The sequence below is a fragment of the Pan paniscus genome, chromosome 18 (assembly GCF_029289425.2).
Source record: "Pan paniscus chromosome 18, NHGRI_mPanPan1-v2.0_pri, whole genome shotgun sequence".
Lineage (NCBI taxonomy): Eukaryota > Metazoa > Chordata > Mammalia > Primates > Hominidae > Pan > Pan paniscus.
In genome coordinates this window covers 21,766,214-21,788,662 of record NC_073267.2, presented here as the reverse complement: position 1 = coordinate 21,788,662, position 22,449 = coordinate 21,766,214, and the positions used below count along the sequence as shown (strand labels likewise).

General features: G+C 42.1%; 1 protein-coding gene across 2 annotated transcripts in view; it reads left to right on the top strand.

Annotated features, from left to right (window-relative positions):
• LOC100994985 (acyl-coenzyme A synthetase ACSM2B, mitochondrial) overlaps positions 1-18,078 on the top strand; it is a 40,275-nt gene extending 22,197 nt beyond the window's left edge. For both annotated transcript variants that reach the window (XM_034939925.4, XM_055100137.3), the window contains 10 exons: positions 439-582; positions 2,063-2,216; positions 5,889-5,968; positions 6,177-6,300; positions 7,881-7,961; positions 9,092-9,193; positions 11,087-11,214; positions 11,336-11,435; positions 13,557-13,676; positions 16,942-18,078. In XM_034939925.4, coding sequence (XP_034795816.3) covers positions 439-582; positions 2,063-2,216; positions 5,889-5,968; positions 6,177-6,300; positions 7,881-7,961; positions 9,092-9,193; positions 11,087-11,214; positions 11,336-11,435; positions 13,557-13,676; positions 16,942-17,046 — 1,138 coding nt within the window. In that variant the 3' untranslated portion in view covers positions 17,047-18,078. The remainder of the gene's footprint in view (positions 1-438; positions 583-2,062; positions 2,217-5,888; positions 5,969-6,176; positions 6,301-7,880; positions 7,962-9,091; positions 9,194-11,086; positions 11,215-11,335; positions 11,436-13,556; positions 13,677-16,941) is intronic.
• The last annotated feature ends 4,371 nt before the right edge of the window (positions 18,079-22,449 follow it).

The following is a 22,449-nucleotide window of genomic DNA, read 5'->3' as shown; positions in this document are numbered from 1 at the left end:
GAAAGTACTTGGAAAACTCGTATTAATTCCACCCCTCCTGTCCACTTGGTGTCATGCCAGGGCTCTTCACAACAATTAGATTAGCATTTATTGAGTTCTTGCTAAGCAAGTTGCTCATTTCTTTGGTGGCAAAGTTAACTTTCTCAATAACTCTATAAGACTTGATCTCACTTTTTTGCAGATATAAAGTGAGACACAGAGAAGTTAAATAAGTAGTTTAAGGTTGCATTGATAACAAAGTGCCAAACTTGAGTAGTTTTCAAACCCAACTCTGATTGACTCAGACTCCCATGATCTTAATCACTCAGCAGCCTCTTTTGTGAGGTGGGTCAATCAACTTGCCCTTTTCAGCACAGTGGGTGGTGGGAAAAGATGGGTCACTTTGATATCTGGTGTCCAGGCTAGATCTGAGAAAATGACAATCTGTGTCTTTGTCAGTGAGGCATCCACCACTCATCACTGTGTGGAGACTGGAAGCCAGGAAGCATCTGCCATCTACTTCACTAGTGGGAGCAGTGGTCTTCCCAAGATGGCAGAACATTCCCACTCGAGCCTGGGCCTCAAGGCCAAGATGGATGCTGGGTAAGCTGAGCTCTTTCTCTCTACAGAGAATTGCATGACCAGGCATGAAGACTTTTCTGAGTTCAAATCCAATGCTCCTGGGCTGTGTCACCACCTTGTGGTTCTGAGAAAGAAAATTCAGAAGGAAAGCTAAGGAGGACATGGCTTCACATGCTGGGTATCAAGTACCTTCAATGGGACACATATTTTAGATAACACAGGGTCTCAAAACTTCTTCCATGTGTTAAGCCATGTGCCTAGCAGGGTGAATGATTAGCAAAAGGCTTACGTGCATTTCCCCAGGCTGATCTCTATGTTGTTCTTTGGGATGCTGGCAATTTGCTTTGATACCGCCCACATTCCAAGAGGGCAGTTTTTGTCGGCAGCAAATTACTTTGCAAATTGACTGAAGTGGAAGATATAATTGGATAAATTTGTGAACAAAGATCTCAGGATTTCTGGATCACAGACCCCATAGTTGAGCATTTTTTTCCCACTGATACATTAATCCCATTTGTGGAATCAGGAAACACTGTGCCAAGGTATTGAAGCAATGATATCTATAAATCATCAGAATTGTTTTAGTATATCCCACCTTCCATGTTAATTTTATTATTAGAATGGGAAGATACATTAATGCAAAAAATGGAAAATGTAAATGTTCCATCTATGAGCCCATAGGGACAGAAAAATTAATAAGTTAGTAAAAATTATACAATAGAAGAGCTGCAGTAAAAGGCAGTTTCTAAAAGATGGGGATAAATTACTTAAATATAACTAAGATATTAAATTCCCCTTCCCCCCAAAAATTTGGTAGTGATCTCATTTTTTGCAGATATAAAGTGAGACTTAGAGAAGTCTTGTACTATGACCTAATTTCCCTACAGAGCTGAAAGTATTAATCATCTTCAGGAAAGAAGATACAGTATGGCAGTTCCCAGTCACAAGGAAGTTGTTCATGTCTAGCTTAAATCATTCTTGCTTTAAGAAAGTCCTAAACCTTTTATTCTGCCCTGAAAAGAGAAAAGTGATAAGTTCACTTAGTGCAAGACCATCAGCTTTACGGGCAATTTGCAGTACTTAAAGAAAAGAGAAGCAAAGTTCTATTCAGCCAAACTTGAACTTGGCAAGGCATCTGTTAGAATATTTGTCATGCAGATGCCTTGTGTTAGTAAAATTTTCCTGGGTGGTTACCACATGCATGCCAGAAACTGTACGGAGTTTTGGAGTTAAGAGGAGAAAGAGACCCAATTATATATTAAGTCATGTCAACTGGGGTCCCACCTTCTGAACATTCATCTCCTATCGATGCAGGATGTGTGGATAGAACAACTTTTCTTCCCCCTTCCTACTTATACTTAAACATATGCCTATAAACCTGCAGGCAGATACACACACACCTCTGCACACACACCTCCCTTTCCTCCCCTACACCTTAGTGTCCCATGCATCCTAAGCATGCACCCACCTATATGTACATGTGTTTTGTCTGTGCTTTCAGTTGGACAGGCCTGCAAGCCTCTGATATAATGTGGACCATATCAGACACAGGTTGGATACTGAACATCTTGGGCTCACTTTTGGAATCTTGGACATTAGGAGCATGCACATTTGTTCATCTCTTGCCAAAGTTTGACCCACTGGTTATTCTAAAGGTAAGAGAGGATCCAGTTTGCACCAGTTATTCAGAGTGAGCCCGAGGTTTGCACACTTCAATTTATTGTAGTTTGTTTCAATTCATCTAATTTTTGCTAAACCCCTGCTATGTGGCGAACAGTGTTCAGTAAACGAGATGGAAATGGTCCCTGACCTCACAGAGCTCATGTTCTGGGGTAGGAGACAGGCACATATATAGATAAAAGGAGTATGTTCAGGAGAAAGATATTGTAGGTTATTTGTTCACTCAACAAATGTAATGGGCTCTTCCACTGGTGTCACCTGTCAGATAGATGCTGGTGAACCACATGTAAAAGGGAAAACTGGAGTATTGGAGGGGATGCCATCTCGCTCTCATGTGTGTGTGTGTGTGTGTTTGTGAGTGCATGTTTCATTTCCTTTTTTATTTGCAGCATAACACACAAACTGAAGGTAAAGTACACAGAGTGCCACCATCCTATGTGTACAGTTTGAAAATAATTTACCTGTGTTAGATACTGTCTTAGTCAGCTTGGGCTACTATAATAAAATACCATAGTCTAGGTGGCTTAAATAACAGACGTTTACTTCTCATAGCTGTGGAGGCTGTAAGTCTGAGATCAGGGTGCCAGCATAATTGAATTCCTGGGGAAGCCCTCTCTTCCTGGCTTGTTGATGGCTCCCTTACTGCTATATTCTCACATGGTTGAGAGAGACAGTGCTGGTATATCTTCCTTTTTAAAAATAAAGACACTCATTCTATCACTGGGGCACCTGCTTCATTACCTTTCATAATTACCCCTAAAAGCCCTGCCTCCAAATACCATCAAGTTGAGGGTTAGAGCTTTAATATAGGGATTTAGGTGGGGACACAACATCCAATTCATATCAGACACCCCTGTAAACACCACCAGATAAAGACATGAAACATTCCCACCACTGCAGAAGGTGTTCATACCCCTTCTCTGACAGTATCTGCCCCCCATAAGTTAATCCTTCGTTTGATGTCTATCACCATAGATTAATTTTATCTCTTCTTGCATTTCATGTAAATGGAACAACATTATATATAACCTTTTTCATTTGACTTCTTTTACTCAAAATATTCTCTGTGAGATTAGTCCATGTGTTGCATATATCAGATGTTTGTTCTTTTAGCTGGCTGCATAGTATTCCATTACGTGAATCTGTAAAAATTTTCCCCCATCCTATTGTTAATGAACTTTGGGTTATTTCCAATTTAAGATGATTTTCTAGAAGCAATTCGGAAGAATAAGTGGAATTTTTTCCTATAGAACTTGATGGTACAGCCATTAAGTAAGACCCACAAACTGCAGCTATGCTTTATCCTGTAGCAACAAAGCAATGAAAATGACCTCATTTTGCTTATGAAGATACACCCTATGTTGGACTCTGTGATAGAGGGGTTGGGTTATTTCCCTGCTGTGCCCCCAGATCTCTAATGGCCCATCCAGACATCTATTTGGCTGCAGCAAAGGTTCAAGCTAAGGCATAGATGACGTCTTCAAAAGTCAAAAAGTCAGGTGTGGTCTGGATTTTCGTAGGAAATTATCTTCAAATAATACTGTCATTCTCTGTTTTAAGCAAATTCTTACTCTGTGTCCTTCTCAAAAGGATTTGAACTGGTTTTTAATAAGTTCCACCATTAAAAAAATGAAAACAGACATAAACTTATAAAGCCCATTAGGAAAATATAGGCTGGAGGTGTAGGGTGGAAAAGACTAAGGAAATTAAGGAGAAATATAGCAAATGAGTATGTAGTTGCAAGTTGAGCTTCTAGTAAGTCAAAGCAATAAGGAATATGGGATCATTTTCATAGCTTATATCTGTGTATCAAGCACATTTGAAGGAAATTATTGCATGATACTCACATTTGTCATTTTTTCTAGACATTTTGCTTAAACCATTGCCATGGTTTGAATATTTGTGCCCCCCAAAACTCATGATGAAACTTGTAAACCAAAAATAAAATCCTAAGGCCCCATCCCCCCAACCATCTGAATGGACTTCCTCCTCAGCCAGGGTTCTTTTAAAATTTAACCTGAGAGACTGTTTCAGGCCATGACAGGAAGTGGGAGTGGGAGATGCCTCATTATACCTTTCTGGTATTAACATCAATATAGACTTTAAGTCTGATAAAAAAAAATTAAAACCTATTCTGTCTAAAAAGCCTAGTGTCAGTACCTAAAAGCTTCCTGTGCAAATAAGAACTTGGGTCTCCACAATTCTTTATCTTAACTAAGGCATTCCTTTCTATTGATCCCAGGTCTTTAGATAAACTCAACCAATTGTCAACCAGAAAAAATTTAAATCTACCTATAAGCTGGAAGCCCCTGCTTCAAGTTGTCCCACCTTTCTGGACCAAACCAATGTGTTTTTTAAATGTGTTTGATTGATGTCTCATGTCTCCCTAAAATGTATAAAACCAAAGTGCACCCCGACCACCTTGGGCACATGTTCTCAGGACCTCCTGAGGGCTCTGTCATGGCCATGGTTACTCATGTTCGGCTCAGAATAAATCTCTTCAAATATTTTACAGAGTTTGGCTCCTTTCATCAACAAACTCAATCCCCAGTGTAACAGTAGTAAGCAGTGGGGCATTTAAGGGATGATTGGGCCTCATGAGGGATTAATGGATTAACAGTTTATCATGTTAGTGGGTTAGTTTTGGAGAGTGGGTCTGTTATACAAAAAGCCAGTTTTGCTCTACCTCATGAGCCCCTTTGCCATGTGATGCCCCGAACCTCCTTGGGACTCTGCAGAGTCCCCATCAGCAAGAAGGTTCTCACCAGATGCAGCTTCTTGACCTTGGACTTTCCAGCCCCTAGAACTGCAAGAAATAAATTTATTTTCTTCATAAATTACTCTGTCTCGGGTACTCAGTTATAGCAACAGAAAACAGATTAAGACAATACTCTATTACATTCTGCATAAAGAAAAGCATGGGATGGAGAGGGTGTTATATGACAGGAATACATGCTGCAAATAATGATCCCACTACTTGCTGACTAGGTGACCTTGGAGCAGCTACTTAAACTTGTACATCATGGGTTTCCCCTCTGTATCATGAGGATGATAGCGCACACTCCATGAGGTTATTGGAAAAATTAAATGAGGTAACACAGGACATGGCAAGTATTCAGTACTAGGTCTTTTTGTAGCACTTGTTTTGAAATGTCTATAGATGTCTTTAGCTTTTCAAAGAACTTTTATATCTAAAATATATTCCAAAAATATTTTCAGGAAAATAAGGCTGGAAACAATCTATTATAAAGCTGGCTACAGAAAGTTAAGGGACTCAACCAAGACAGCTGCTGTACTCAGGCAGCTGATCTTCCCTTGGTTGCTGGGGGGTGATATACTCCTAGGGGTGTGTTAATGAGGGCAAGTCTTAAACTGGCAGGAACAGACATCCAGGATTTGACAAAAATGTTTCAAATTAGCCTTAGACTTTTTCACTACAGTAATATGTACTCATTTCCCTGTTATTTGTGTCTTCAGGGTGCATGAGAGTTGTGGGGCTCATTTAACTTGAATCAGACATAGTAAACAAGCTAGGGTTTTCATCCAGACCTCTACAACTCCATAGCTCACAATTGTAACCACTGTGCATAGCCATAAGTTGGCATTTGACCTGGTGACCAATGTCTCACCTGGCTCTCTTCTTCCAGACACTCTCCAGCTACCCAATCAAGATTATGATGAGTGCCCCCATTGTTTACCGGATGTTGCTACAGCAGGATCTTTCCAGGTGATGGGGCTTTGAGGATTGGTAAGAGAGTCTGGCCCCATCCCCCTGACTCCCTCACATACATTCATGCCTATCTATCTGAATCTCTCGCACACAGAGAGCCCCATGAAGCCATTTGCATCATCAAAGCACCCAGAAACTAGGTCTAGGCCTGAGTGGACTTTGGTTCCAGGAAGGCTGAGGAGAAACACTTATTTCTCTTCTTCAGTTACAAGTTCCCCCATCTACAGAACTGCCTCGCTGGAGGGGAGTCCCTTCTTCCAGAAACTCTGGAGAACTGGAGGGCCCAGACAGGACTGGACATCCGAGAATTCTATGGCCAGACAGAAACGGTACCTGTTCCCAGGGGAACCATGGGCTGTGTGCACTTATTGGGCTTCAAAATTCTCTTTGACAATAAAACATGTTAGCCACCATGTATCATTCATTTATTTGAGAAATATTTATTGAGCCTCTATGAAGGGACAGGTACTGAGTATTGAAAATTCAGCGTAGAACAAAACAGGCAAAGTTCCTGTTTTCTGGGAGATTACATTCCAGTGAGATTTGGGGAGAGAGAAAATAAACTAAGAAATATCTAGCATGGCAGGTGGTGAGAAATGCACTGGAAAAAGTAAAGTAGATGACATGGGGTGAGAAGTTGGTAAATCACATATGGTAGTCAGAAAGTTCCTCTGTGATGGGGAAACATTTTAGCAGAGACCAAAGTTTATCAAACATGTCAAGCACTGTACAAAGCTGCTTAGACTGAAGTGAGGAATGGGAAGAAGGACCCACCATGGCTTTACTGCACCTCCTGAGATATCTTCTTGGAACTCTTGAGGTCTCATGTGTACAATGTGGATTTATGCTATTCTATACTATTTTACTTATCAAAACTACATGGGGAATACTTTTCCCCAACTCTTCTTCTCCTTTTTCCAGTGCCTCTTACTTGTGACTCTCAGCACTTCTTGCCTCTTCCTCTCCACTCTCTTACCCTGCATCCTTCTTTGACTAATGAGTACCCTTGGTAGAACTTTTGCAGAGTGTTGATGGCAGCTCTGTGGTATGAAAGAGCCAGGAAGAGCTCTGCAAATATGAATAAGGACAATGGAGTTGTGGCAAGCATACCCTGGCAGGGGCCTCCCACCATTCAGAGGAGGACATGTTTAGAATATGCTTATAAGGACACTCAGATTCCCATGATCTTAATCACTCAGCAGCCTCTCTTCTGAGGTGGGTCAACTTGCCCTTTCCAGCACAGTGGGTGGCGGGAAAAGATGGGTCACTGTGACATCTGGTGTCCAGGCTAGATCTGAGAAAATGACAATCTGTGTCTCTGTCAGTGAGGCATCCACCACTCATCTGTTATTCTGTTGGGAAGGTTCATTTCAGGGTTCAAGCAGAACTGGTGCTGCCTGGGAGATACTTTAAAAAGTATATTTTACCGCTTGAGGAAATGGATACCTCATTCTTCATGATGTGATTATTTCATATTGCATGCCTGTATCAAAACATCTCATATATCCCATAAATAGATACACCACAAAAATTCAAAATAAAAATAAAAGTAAGTATTTTAGGTCTTACAGATTGCATATTGGTGATTCCATATAGTTTGAAAGGGCTTTGGGTATCCATAGTGTCGTATTAAAATGTGACTCCCCCTAAAAGAGATTATAATGTGATTGTTAGGTCCTCTTCCTGGGGAGTGGTAGGTGGGTTGCTTCCTGAACAAACAATTTAGCGAAGCCCCTAGGATTGTGGTTCCAGTAATGCGGAGAGAGCCACGGAATGAGGAGCAGGGGGAGCTACCAAGTGTAGGCCAAGTTCAGGACAGTGTCAGGACCCACTCTGCAGAATTTTTTTCTTTTTCTATGACCTTGTACCTCCTCCTGAGGTTTGCTGATCTGTCTGCTTCTTTCCACAGGGATTAACTTGCATAGTTTCCAAGACAATGAAAATCAAACCAGGATACATGGGAACGGCTGCTTCCTGTTATGATGTACAGGTTTGCTTGAGACACTAAGGAGGGAGGAAGTTAGGGGAAACACTGATTTTCAGTAATTTATGTATTCCATTGTTTATTGAGTCAAAAATAATAGAAAGTACTGATATTAAGATAATATCAGAAAAAAGGGACGGAGGGAGGTTAGGGGGAAGGAGAGAGTGAGGGAAGGAAGGAGGAAAAGGGGAAATGATTTATATTCTTACCATCCTGAAGGACTCACTTTGAATATCTAGCAAATTAGCTAGACAGTATGCAAGTATATATGCTTTAAAAACAAAAATAGGGGCGAATCTTGACATAATATTTTGTAAGTAGCTTTTATCATTTAACAATATAGGTAACGATCTTTTCAGTTCAATTAATGCCAAGCTGCAGCTTGATTTTTAATGATGTAGTAAATAGTATATATCCACTGCTGTTTATGCCTTTTATTGGACCAATGGATGATGTCCCAGTTTTCACTAGTAAAAATACACTATAATGAATGTGTAGTAGCTAAAGTTTTATTGCTTTCTCTTGTTGTTTTTTGAGAACTAGAATTTGTGTTTGTGTATCTGTGTTATGTGTTTAGTTCTGTATATCTAAAGTGTAACTTAGACTCTATTCAGTGTCATATCCAGTTACTTGCCATGACATTCACTATGATAATCATTTGCTAAGCACCTTTCTTAGTATCTTATTTCATTCCTATAAAAATCCTGTGAAATAAGCTGTCAGTATCTCTGTTTTATGGGTGAAAGCACTGAAGCACAGAGTTTAAGTAGTTCAAAGTCAGCTAGTAAGGTAGCAGAGTAAATTTGAGTTTTGATCTGCCCTATTTCTAAGTCCACAGGAGAGGTAGATCTCAAAGATAAGAGGAGGCTATTATTTTATCTGAGCTCCTAGAGCCAAAAGCATCTCCCCAGGCTCATCTGGGCCAGTCTCAATAAAAGGATTCACCTAAACTACTCCAGGCAGGTGGATCAGAGATCTGAGTTTAAGACTCTCAGGTTCCCTTGGTTTCTGGTTGTCGTTTTCAGTCTTCACTAGAGCAACAGAGTCTTTCATTTGACCAACTCAGCAATCTCCTGCTGCCATTGAAGCCATCTCCTGCTCCATGCATCATTCTTCCAATATGCTTGTTTCTCCAGGTTATAGATGATAAGGGCAACATCCTGCCCCCTGGCACAGAAGGAGACATTGGCATCAGGGTCAAACCCATCAGGCCTATAGGCATCTTCTCTGGCTATGTGGTGAGAAACTGTGCTCCTCTTCCTCTGTTCCCCAGTGAGGATGGGAGCACTAAACGGGATGAGGGAGGCCAAATGTTCTGAAACTTCCAAGAGGCACTAGATGTGGAGACAAAGAGCGTCCAGTTTTCAAGAATGTATGCTTTGCCAGTGGAAGAAAAGTGGCTATTCAGCCTTGCCATCCTCAGCCTATCACTGTGATCTCATTGGAAGACTTATTTTTCTTCATTTAGCCCTTAGACTCCTCAGGAACTCTCTGTTTCATGCCCAAAATATTATTGACCCTGAACTATACACAGCACCATTCCCCCAAGGGCTGCCTTTCCCTCTCCCCTAGGTATCATCCCCGTGCTCTATGCCATTGATCTTCTTTAGAGCCATGCCAGGCACTTTACATTGAGACTTCACCATCTAGTTGGAGGAATCCCTATCTTCAGATCTTGGGAAGGTAAAGACAGATAATCCTTGAATCTGGCCACCTCACTTGACAGGTGAGGATGGTGGAGCCAGAGATTACAAGACTTGTTCAAGCTCACAACCATTAGAAAGTGGACAGAGAAGACCCCAAGGGCATGCCTTCTGATCCCTGAGATAATTGATTAATAAACTAAATAAACAATAAATCAAATAATAATAGTTTCTACCATTTATTGAATGCATACCATGAGGCAAGCATTGTCGTATAAACACATTTAATTTTTAAACTTTAAACTCATTTAAACTTTAAACTCCTTTAATCCTCCCAGCCACCCTATAAAGTTTTTGGACTCAGCTTGCTCGAGTTCAAAACCCTGCTCTACTATGTATAGTGTGATCTTAGGGAAGTTACCTATCTGTCATGTCTCAGTTTCCTCATCTGTAAGTTGTGTGTCGTGAGTGTGTTAAATAAAAGAATTGTTGTAGATCCAAATGATTATTCCTATTATACAGATGAGGAAAACTGAGCCTCAGCGATCAGGGCAGAGCCACACTGTCCCCTTCTCCAAGCATTTCCTTTGTGCGGTCCCACTCTATTCTCAAATGCCAGTGAAGTATTAAGTCATGGGCTTCTCCCCATTTGACAGAAAAGGAAACAGACTCAGAAGCGTCTGTGGGGCAGACTCCTAAGGCCACAGAGGCTCCCCGATGCCCATGAGAAAGTCAATCCAGAAGCCAAGGTTCTTGGCTTCTGGTCTCAGTTCTACCTTCTGTAATGGCTGTGTAGCTTCAGACTAACCTCTTGATGTCTCTGATCATCAGTATCCCTATATTCCCAATGATGGAGTGAGGCTAAGAATTCTTTATGCCACCATATATAATCCAGTAACTGAACCTCCAGTCTGGAGCCCATGCCCCTATACCTGAGTCAGATAGGAAGATGCACTGACAAGGGATAAAGCTCAAGCCTTTTCATTGCTTATAAGCAAGTGCCTCAGCTGAATAGACGGACCCAGCTATTGTAGAAATATGCACGTTAGCCAGGGTCCCAGGGGGCTTCCTGGCTAATGTCTCTAGAACTTTCAAATTTACAAAGAAGCTAAGAAAAGTACCTAATCAAAATGATAGCTTTGAGTGGTGCTATGGAGTGAGCAGAGATTAGGATATCTATGAAAGGGGAGATGGAATCAATTGGGGAAAATGCCCTAAGCATGGATGAATGAATACATCAATAATATCCATCAGACTGGACCTAGAGGAGTAGCTGAGAGACCCTGGGTGGAATAACTTCAATAAATGGGAAAAATCCAGTTCTGCCTGTGGCCTAGGGTTGGCTGGTTCAGGGCATGTCTGCCATGTTCACGTTATACACTGCACACCTGCGTTTTAATAAGACTCATAGCATTTGTTCATGGCAGCCCCAGGGCAGGGGATTTAGGCTTTGCAGGCACAATGACTCTGTCTTTCTGTGGTCACCAGGACAATCCTGACAAGACAGCAGCCAACATTCGAGGAGACTTTTGGCTCCTTGGAGACCGGGGAATCAAAGATGAAGATGGGTATTTCCAGTTTATGGGACGGGCAGATGATATCATTAACTCCAGCGGGTGAGCTTGGTTTCTGGGTTGGGAAGGGAAATCTGGGTCTTTACTCTGGCTGGTTCCAGACTTCTGGGATGGCCTAGAGGTTCGGTGTCCAGTGTTCTCTGAAGGACAGGTTCTTCTGCAGGTACCGGATTGGACCCTCGGAGGTAGAGAATGCACTGATGAAGCACCCTGCTGTGGTTGAGACGGCTGTGATCAGCAGCCCAGACCCCGTCCGAGGAGAGGTGATGGGGAAGCAGTAGCCTGGGGGTGAACACATATGAACACAAGGGCAGTGTAGTATGATGGTTTAAGAACAGGGACTGTGTGGCTGAACACTCTGAAACCCAATCTTGGCCCTGCCACTTACTAGCTATGTGACCTTGGGCAAGCTACTTGGCCTCTCTGTTTCTCAGTTTCCTCATCTGTAAGATGAGGGATTGTTATGAGGGTTAAATGTGCTAATATTTGTAAAGTACTTAAGTATGGTGATTTCTCAAAAAACTAAACAGAACTACCATATGATCCAGCAATCCCACTACTGGGTATTTATCCAAAGGAAAAGAAATTAGCATATCAAAAAGATGTCTACACTCCCATGTTAATTGCAGCACTATTCACAATACGAAGATATGGGATCAACCTAAGTATCCAATGGATGAAAGGATAAATAATATGTGGTATATATACACAATGGAATACTATTTGGCATTAAAAAAGAATGAAATCATGTCATCTGCAGCAACATGGAGAGAACTGGAGGTCATTATGTTAAGTGAAGTAAGCCAGGCACAGAAAGATAAATATCACGTATTTGCACTCATGAGTAAGTGCTAAAATAGCTGATCTCATGGAGATAAAGAGTAGAGTGATAGATACCAGAGGCTGGGAAGGGTGTGTGGGTGGGAAAGCGGGGGATGAAGAGAGGTTGGTGAATGGGTATAAACATACAGTTAGATAGCAGCAATAAGTTCGAATGTTCAATAGCAGAGTAGGGTGACTATAGTTAACAACCATGTATTGTATATTTCAAAATAGCTAGAAGAAAGGACTTGAAATGTTCTCAACACACACAAATTATAAATACTCAAGGTGATGGACACCCCAAGTATCCTAACTTGATAATTACAATATTTGCGCTTAGCAAAATGTCACTTGTACCCAATACATATGTACAAATATTATGAAATGATAAAAACTTTTAGAAAGTAAAGTGCTTGGTTGGGAGGCCGAGGCAGATGGATCACGAGGTCGGGAGTCCAAGACCAGCCTGGCCTACTAAAAATACAAAAATTGGCTGGGCACGGTGGCAGGCATCTGTAATCCCAGCTACTCAAGAGGCTGCAGCAGGAGAATCACATGAACCCGGGGGGCGGAGGTTGCAGTGAGCCGAGATCATGCCTCTGCACTCTAGCCTGGGTGACAGAGTAAGACTCTGCCTCAAAAAAAAAAAAAAAAGAAAAAAGAAAAAGAAAAACAAAGGAAAAAAGAAAGTGAAGTGCTTGGAACAAGGCCTAGCACATAGTAAGTACTATATAATGTCTATTTTGATGAGGCTGGAAGGATTCTATCCTGCTGTTTGATATTTGAATCAGAGTCTGATTCCTGACCAGAAGCACAGAGGAGGGATTTGAGCCAAAGGACAGAGCCCGTGTGCCACAGAGTTCACAGTGAAAATAAAGGGAAAAAGAAAGACCCCTATAAAGCCAGGGTTATAGAAATAGGCTCAGATGGGGTCTAGTGGACTTTGATGTGTGTGTAGGAAAATATTAAGGTGGGATGTGTGGATCAGTGTCCTAGCACATTCCCGCAGGGTGTAAGCCTGGCACTATCATACCTCCGGTACGTACAGAATACATCACACAGAAAATTATGGGAACCACTGAGCAGTGAGGCCAAGGGTGATCCCTGCTGAGAAAACCCTGTGTGCCCAGCTCTGAGCTACCCCTGCTGTATATGATTTCATTTTAGTTACCATAAGTTCAATTTGGCTATTTTATCCCCATTTTGCAGATGGGAACACTGAAGTTTGGAGAAGTTAACACATTTTTAGGGTTATGGTTTTCAGTCTGTTTTTCTCTTTTCTCCCCCTATATCTTCTTTCTCCTCATCTGTCTCTCTTGTCCTTGGAGCATGAGGTGAGCCTGGTCTCAATCTATTGTCCACCTGCTCCTCCAATGAACGACTTCAGAGAGAGCTGGAATCTCATTCTTGTCCCCAGTTTCTCCCTTTACCTTGACCTGGATCACCGGGGGTGCAAATGAGTAGATACAAGGGTGATGCAAGTCTTAATGCTAATTTCACATTATTCCAGGAGATGACTACACACTCTAATCCCTTCTCTCTGGCCTTCATCTATTTTGCAGGTGGTGAAGGCATTTGTGGTCCTGGCCTCGCAGTTCCTATCCCATGACCCAGAACAGCTCACCAAGGAGCTGCAGCAGCATGTGAAGTCGGTGACAGCCCCATACAAGTACCCAAGAAAGGTAAGGCCTTTGAGCTCCCAAGTCACTCAAACTTGAGAAATAGATTGTTTTCCTGTTATATTTATCTTCTTCAGGAGGAGGACAGTCCTCTAATTTTAAAAAGTCTTCCTGGGCCGGACACAGTGGCTCACGCCTGCAATCCCAGCACTTTGGAAGGCCGAGGTGGGTGGATCACCTGAGGGCAGGAGTTCAAGACCAGCCTGGCCAACATGGTGAAACCCCGTCTCTACCCAAAATGCAAAAATTAGCCCGGTGTAGTGGCATGTGCCTGTAATCCCAGCTACTCGGGAGGCTGAGGCACGAGAATCGCTTGAATCTGGGAGGTGGGGGTTACAGTGAGCCGAGATCATGCCACTGCACTCCAGCCTAAGTGACAGAGTGAGACCCTGTCTCCAAAAAAAACAAAAAAAAAAAAACAAAAAATCTCTTCCTATGCTCAAGAAAGCCCAGAAAGACAATCTAGCAACTATCTTGATGCCTGAAAAATGACCTCAGCTTTTGACTCACTCTGAATCAAAAGCCAAATGCTATCAAGGGAATAAGTTCTAGCCAGTATCTTACCTGTATTCCCATTCTCTGCACTGGGTTCTTGCTATAGTATTCAGGGTTGTGCAACGCTCAGTTGCAAGTGACAGAAATCTAGCTTACATTTATTGCTCATGCAATTGAAAAGTCCAGGGGTGAAGAAAGCTTTCATTATGGCTGGTCCCAGGCATTCCTAGGATGTGGTCAGGTGTCTCTCTTTCACCCTTTGACTCTCCTTCCTTTGTAGTGGCTTGATTTCTTGGAATGCTTGTGGCTCTATCAGGTCCAAACATATATTCTCAGCAGCTTAGAAAACTCCAGTAGAAAATGAGCATGTTTTTCTCCAAAGGCCTCAATAAAATTCTCTGGGTTGACTCTCACTGGACCAACTTGGGCCATGTTCCATTCTTAAATGAATCCCTGTAGCCAGGCCAATGTCACACTGATTAGCCAAGTCATTCTCAGAGAAAGTGCAGGGGGGATGGGGGAGAGAGAGCTGCCCTACCCCATGACATGGACTGAGACGGAGGGGTGGCTCCCTACAGGAAAATGGAAGTGTTCTTACGAGAAAAGACAAAAGCATAGTTTTCAGCTTCTTTCATTCTGGGACAGAGAACTGAGGCACAGAGGTTGACATGGCAGGAGAACCCAGTTATTGGATTTGGGTCCCAGATAGGAGCTTGTCCCAGAGAAAGAAAAAAAATTGAGTCTAGGGTAGAAGGTGAGAGCAACTATGCTGAGCTTAGAGTCCCTTAGATTCTTATGTAGCCCAGATGCCACCTGCCTTTCCTCAGCACAGGCTAATTGTCATAGGTCTTCTGAGAAGCAGGCCATGGGGAAAGAGGTTACCACGCAAGAGGCTTATTAGGGAGTGTTTTGGAATCAACCCCTGGGGGAAGTGAGAGGAAGGGAAAGAAAGGAGCAGAATTGAGCAGACGGTGAGGTTGCACTGTGACTTAGTCTCAATGGGAACTCCAGCCAATCCCATGGGAGTTCTGGAGCTAGTATAACCTTTCAGTGTTGTCCTAAGGCAAGGTGAGGAAGGGAAGGGGGTCTTTACGGTCACAGATGGATCAGGTATGGATGTAGGCTGCCCTGGGAAGGAGTGTGACCTTGGACAAGACAGCTGTCTTTGGCTGAGGCAATCCCCACAGGGGTCTGGCGGTGGAGTGGGACTTCTTTGTCCCTGGAGGAGGATCTCAGCTGCATATCAGAGTCCACCACATGGACTTGCAGCCTCTGAGAGTGAGGCAGCATAGCACAGTCTCAGGAATCAGACTGTTGGGTTCAACGTTCACCTCCACCACTTACTCGATAACCTCTGCGTTCCTCAGTTTCCTTATTTGCAAAATGAGAATAATGCTGAACGTTTAAGTATAACTGAATATTGTAGAATGCTGAGTCAAGGAGTCCTATCACACAGTGTGCAGTGTCTTACTCAAATATCTCAATAGATGTGTCTCTTTCTGCAAGTCTCTCCTCTAGAATTCTCAAGGCAGCAGATTATTTGCACCTTCCCCCTCCTTTCACCAACTACATCGAGTCCTTTCTACTTCTCTCTTCATGACAAACAGAGTAGCTTCCTTCTTAGCATTAAATCTGGATACCTCCTGTGGCTTTCATCCACTCTCTATCTACCCTTTGGGGCCCAAATAGTAAATATTTTAGGCTATGTGGTCTATGTTGCAACTACTCAACTTTGCCCAGGCAATGCTAAAGGTTGACAGTTTCTAAATGCATGGGTATGACTGTTTCAATTAAACTTTATTGACAAAAACAGGAAGTGGGCTCTATTTTGCCTGCGGGCCATAGTTTGCTGAACTCTGCTCCATTTCATTGTGTTTTGAACAAACTCTTCTCAACAAAGTCAGTCTTGACTTATAGAAGAATTCTTATATCAGCCACTAAGAAGATACTTTTTCCATCTCAGTATCCCTATTATTAAATTAAAGTTAATAAAGGGTTAATTTTTATTAAATTCGAGACCATCTGAAGCTTAAATCAATGCCATGGCAACTGAGCCACATCACTGGAATCCTCAATGAGGCGTCTTTATCGTCCATATCTTTGGATTTGGGAATATTAGAGATAGAGGATCCTCAACTTCAAACATTCCTTTTAACAAGAGCAAATAGTGAAATTGGAGAGATTTTATAATTTTGCTTAGGGTACATTGATAGGAAATGATTGATGTGGAATTCAAAATGAGGTATCCTAATTCTTAAATGTCTTACATGTCTGAAGACCTCAGATTAATCCAGATTAATAACCACAGCTATTATTTTTCAGTGGTTATTCCATACCAATAACTTAGCCTGCATAATCTCCTTTGGTCCATGTAATCACCCAATGAAGTTGCTATTATCCTCCATCTTACTCAGTGGGGAAACTGAGTCTTAGCAAAGCCAAGGACCTGGCGAAAGCCAGATGATTGGCAGAGGAGGAGCTGGGGTCCAGAGAGTCTGATGTCAAGGCTCAGCTGGCTGACTGTTGTGCCATGTGTGTCTGTTATGCTGCTCCTCTTCTGTCTGAAAATATGTCAAAGACCTTTATGCCCAATTCTAGCCATCCTCTTATTGTCCTCATCCCAGAGCACCTTCTGAAGCTTCTTATTGCACAGGGCGGCTACCCTGAAGTGGCTCCAGCCTGAAGAACTTCCCCTCACTCTACAGCAGTTCTGAAAAATGCAACCCACTGTCGTCACAGATCACCCACCCTGGACTGATTTGTTTTTCAACAGATAGAGTTTGTCTTGAACCTGCCCAAGACTGTCACAGGGAAAATTCAACGAACCAAACTTCGAGACAAGGAGTGGAAGATGTCCGGAAAAGCCCGTGCGCAGTGAGACGTCTAGGAGACGTTCATTTGGATTCCCCTCTTCTTTCTCTTTCTTTTCCCTTTGGGCCCTTGGCCTTCCTATGATGATATGAGATTCTTTATGAAAGAACATGAATGTAAGTTTTGTCTTGCCCTGGTTATTAGCACAAAACATTACTATGTTAGATATTGAAAGAAGAAAGGGAAGGAATGAGAGAGAGTGAAAAGGAGAGGGTAACAGAAAAAGAGGAAAGAAAAGTAAGTCAGGGAAATATTAAAAACTGCAAGAGAAAGCAATTGAAAAAGAAATAAAGTAGGGAGGGAAGGCGAGAGGAAGCAAGGGAAGGAGGAAGAAAGGAAAGAGGAGATGAAAGGTGGAGAAAAGATGGAAGAAAAATAATTGAAGGGAGAATCAGAAAAATAAAGAGAAGAAAGGAAAGAAATAAAGAGAGAAAGAGAAAGAAGAAAGAGCAAAAGAACACAAGAAAGAAATAGAGGGAGAAAGAGAGGGAGAAAGGGAGAGAAAAAAATTTTAAAAATAAAAATAGTAAAAGAAACTGATAAAGAAAAGTAATGGAAGACAGGAAGAAAGGAAGAGAGGGAAGTAAAGAGGAAAACCTATAAATATTCCCACAGATAGACAAAGTCAAGCATAAAACTGGAGCTTGAGAAGGAAATGAAAGGAAAAGAAGTGGTACCTTCTTTTACCCTAGGAGAAGACCTCCATACAGGAAGACTTGTGTGTGGGGTTGGGACGTTAGAATCATCCGCAAGTCACTCCAAACCTTGAAACTGTCAGGGTCAGAGGGGAACCACCATTTATTAAGCATTTGCCATGTGCCAGGCACTGACCCAGACACATTATAAATACCACGTTGTTTCACCTGTGTGTGGCATCTACAGACCTTAGATCATAGCTGTGAGAACAACGTAAGCACTGCCAAAATTATCAGCTACCCATACCTCATGTTTTTGGTGTTATCTACTCTTCCTAGAATCAAATATTAAAATAATTTTAAAACCAAGATCCTGACAATAGTCTTTGGGAAAAACAAAAAAAGACAGGGATGAGGTAAGTGTATGTTTGCAACAGCTTGTGAGTTGGGGAATCCATAGAGAGAGATTGGGGAGGTGGTTTTGTTGAAAGAACAACCAGCACGTCAATTCCTGGGGCTTCTGGGACACCAGATCTATGGTCCAGGAGATGGAGAGAGGTGAGCACTATGAGGACTTCACCTACAACCCAGAGATGGAGGATGAATGTTCCTAGCAATTTCAAGTAAGTAGGAGAAGAAAGCAAAGGTTCTCTGAGAGCCCATGACTCTTCTTAGGAAGACTTAGTAATAATAACAACAATAGTAATAATAATATTGATCGTTCATCAAGCACTTGCCAAGAGTCAGGCACTATCCTAAGCAAATGCACATATTAATCCTACTTAAGGTTCACAATTACCCTTTGGTTCAGGCACTATTATTTTTTCCATTTTACAAAGGAGTAAATTAAGACTCAGAGATATTAAATGACAGAGCCAGGTTCTAACACAGGCCGAGCTGCATGCAACACCTATGCTTTCAATTTCTATACTCACTCCATCAATTTGCTTTTCTTGGCTTCTGGACCTTGACAAAGCCGCTCTCACAGTCTGTACTTGTTAGAGTCCTCCAGAGAAATAGAACCAATATATACATATATGTACTCCACAACATAGGATGGGGTTACATCCCGATAAATGTATCATAATATCAACAAAATTGTAAGTTGAACCATTGTAAGTCAAGAATCCTCTGTACACACACACACACACACACAGAGAATGAGAGAGAGAGAGACTGGCTCAAACAATTATGTAGTTTGAGAATTCCCAAGATCTACAGCTTGGAAGCTGAAGACCCAGGAAAGCCAATGTGTATATCCAGTCTTAGTCTGAAGACCTGAGAACCAGAAAAACCAATGGTGTAAGTCCCGGTCTGAGGGCAGCAGAAGACCAATGTTCCAGCTCAAGAAGTCAGGCAAGAGGACTTCCCTTTTACTCAGCCTTTCTGTTCTATCTAGGTCTCTAATTGCTTGGATGAGCACCCCACCCCCACATTAGGGAGGGCAATATTCTTTTTTTTAATTATTATTATTATACTTTAAGTTTTAGCATACATGTGCACAATGTGCAGGTTAGCTACATATGTATACTTGTGCCATGCTGGTGTGCTGCACCCGTTAACTCGTCATTTAGCATTAGGCATATCTCCTAATTCTATCCCTCCCCCCTCCCCCCACCCCACAACAGTCCGCAGAGTGTGATGTTCCCCTTCCTGTGTCCATGTGTCCTCATTGTTCAATTCCCACCTAAGAGTGAGAATATGCGGTGTTTGGTTTTTTATTCTTGCGATAGTTTACTGAGAATGATGGTTTCCAATTTCATCCATGTCCCTACAATATTCTTTATACAATCTGATTCAAATGTTAATCTCATCCAGAAATACAGACATACCGAGAATAATGTTTGGCCAAAAGTCTGAGATCCCCGTGGCCCAGTCAACTTGACACATAAAGTTAACCATCACACAGTCGTCTTACAAAATATACACTAGAAGGCAGATATACTGTAATATGCTCCCCCTATAGTTCACTGAAATACAGCAGATATTTGTTGCCCATAGCAGAGAAATGCAATCTGCTAATCAAATACAAAACTTTGTTTTTCTCAATCTGAATTTATCAGTGTTTGAGGGAGTCTTATTTAACTGAAAGCTTCCAAGAATTTAAAATGAGGTGGATTGGTCATTCTGACACTTGGATTCGTGTTTAGTTTTCTCTGTCCACTGCATGCTTGCATAGGCAGCAAGAGGTCTCACCATCACTCTTCATGCTGGATGATGATCTGCTGATAAGGCCTCACATTTCATCCCCATTTTCCCAGTGTCAATAGCCCCTCAATCTCCCAACCTTAAGAGATGTGAAAAAGAATTATACTTTATAGATGCCTCTGTGGACAGCAAGGAAGAAAGGGGTATACCCAGCTGGGAGATCTTGGTGCTGCCTTAGAAACACCTGATGTGGCTTCATGAGGTGACTTCTGTTTTGGAGGTGGAGTGGAAGACAGCAGCAGTGGAAAATGATGATGGGTAGAGATATGTAGGGCCAATGAGTTGGAGACATTTTAGAGTATGCCATAACTGAGAAACTTTGGATATAGAGGGAAACTAACCAATTTTTAAAGGAAGATTTCCAATTAAAATCAGTGTGAACCCCCAATCCATTACCATGTTGTCTAAATAAACTTCACTGGTTTCTGTTTTAGCAAACATTATTGAGTTTTGAGGATTTGAACTCTAGTTTCTACGACTGCCAAATTATGCAAAGACTAGACTACATAGGCTCCTAGTATTTATTGGGATTATACATTGGTTAGCATATCATGTGAGGATCACATAAAGGTGTCGTTAGTAAGAATGGAAACTTTTAAGTAAGCAAGTGAGATCTGGGAGTAAATCCTGGCCCATCGTCTGTCATAAATGTTGTCTTAAATAAGCTTCATTAAGTTGCAAGATGTATAAACCTATTCAGACTAGCAAAAAGTATTCTATTTCAAGGACCCATTGATAATTTCACAGGATTGAGGAATATGGGAATCAACCAGCTCTCATAAGGGCATAACCAGCTACTTGTTAGAAAACCAAAAAAAAAAAAAAAAAAAAAAAAAAGCAAAAACAAACAAACAAAAAGCCATCAGGAGCCCAGGAAGCCACTCTATCCAGCTCTGTGGGAACAGATTACAATATATCTATCTCTTTTTCCCCCTCAACTATGTGTATCCTTTTTTTTCCTTGTAAGTATTGAGACTAATGTCATAAAGTGGCTTCTCCCACCCTCTGGCTTCATCACCCTCCAGCTTCAGTGCCACTACCTAAATTCCAGAGAGAATGAATCTGATTGATCCAGCTCATGTGAGTTGCCCACATGTACTCTGATTATCACAGAGTACAAATACGGCTACAGGGGCCCAATTTCTTTGGACTGGGAAGAACTTTCAGAGAAAAGGGACAAAGGGTGGCATGAGACACCTCCTAATTTGACTACCCATTTAGACACAAACTAGCAAGTTTTTGCAAAGATTGAGCCTACCTTCCAACATTACTCAATGCCTCTTTCCTCCTTCTTGCTAAAAGCCTTTCTCTCCATATATAGACCTTCTGCCCATTCAGTCTCATTGAAATCTTGATAAAGGCTGAGACTTCACCTGATTGTTCCCAGGACCCTGTCTAATGAGACCCCAGTTGCTAGAGAAAATATCTGTCTAGTCAGGCTCTCTCTCACTGTGAAAGGCACTGAGAGGATTTAATTCGTAGAGTGATTAGAATCTGATTTCCTAGATACTAATTATCTGTGTGCCATGCCCCTTTAAGGAGGTTTCCTGCTAACTCTGGCTGTCTTTCCTTTTAACCTATGGCCTGCTATTTTTATTCTGTACTGAGAATATATTTTTGATCACATCTCCTTACTCACCACCCAATCCATGAGTTCATTAACTTCTCCAGGCTCAGGGATGATTGATGATGGAAACACATCACTTTTAAAGGAAAGCTATACCCTACCCACAGTATAAAATCTGCCTCCCTTCCCTCCTCACCCCCAACTTTAATCTCCTTCTGCCTATGACTTTGACAAAGCAATCATAATATTCAACCTGTATCTTTCACAAAGACTGGTTTGCTATGACTACTGTGAAATCACCAACTCGCCTTTCTCAGGATGAGGCAAAGCTAGACCACTTTATCCTTTCTGCTCATTTTCTGATCTTTACTTACAAACAATATCTTTTGAGTCGCTCTGAAAACATAGACTCATCCACACCTACATACACACATATATCCACCTATTCTGATTACACAGTGCTCTACAACAAGTTACACTAAAATATGGCAGTTTAAAATAACCACTTCCTTATGTTCACAAATTCTGTGGGTAAAGAATATGGAAGGGGAATAGTGGAAATGGTTTCATTCTGCTCCAAGGTCTAGGGCCCCTGCTGGGAGGACTTGAAACCTGTGGTGACTTGATGGCCTAAGGCAGTGCCTTTCCCTCAAATTCATATGTTGAAGCCCTGACCTCCAGTGTGATGAAATTTGGGGATGGGGCCTTTGGAAGGTGGGATAGAATGAGGTCATGAGGCTAGGTCCCTCATGATGGCATTGTGGCTTTATAAGAAGGAGAGAGAGAAAGAGATGATCCTCTCTTCACCATGTGACTGATGGCAGCAGCAGGCGGTCTGGAGCGGCTGCGGCTACTACTGCACCGGCTGCAGTGGGGAGGTGCCAGCAGTGGTGGCAGGGGCAGCTGCGGGAGCAGCCGTGGCAGCAGGGGGACCCTTGTACCTCATGTCTCCTGTGCCACGTCCCCAAGGCAGCAGACTGCACTGCCCTCACCCTTGCAT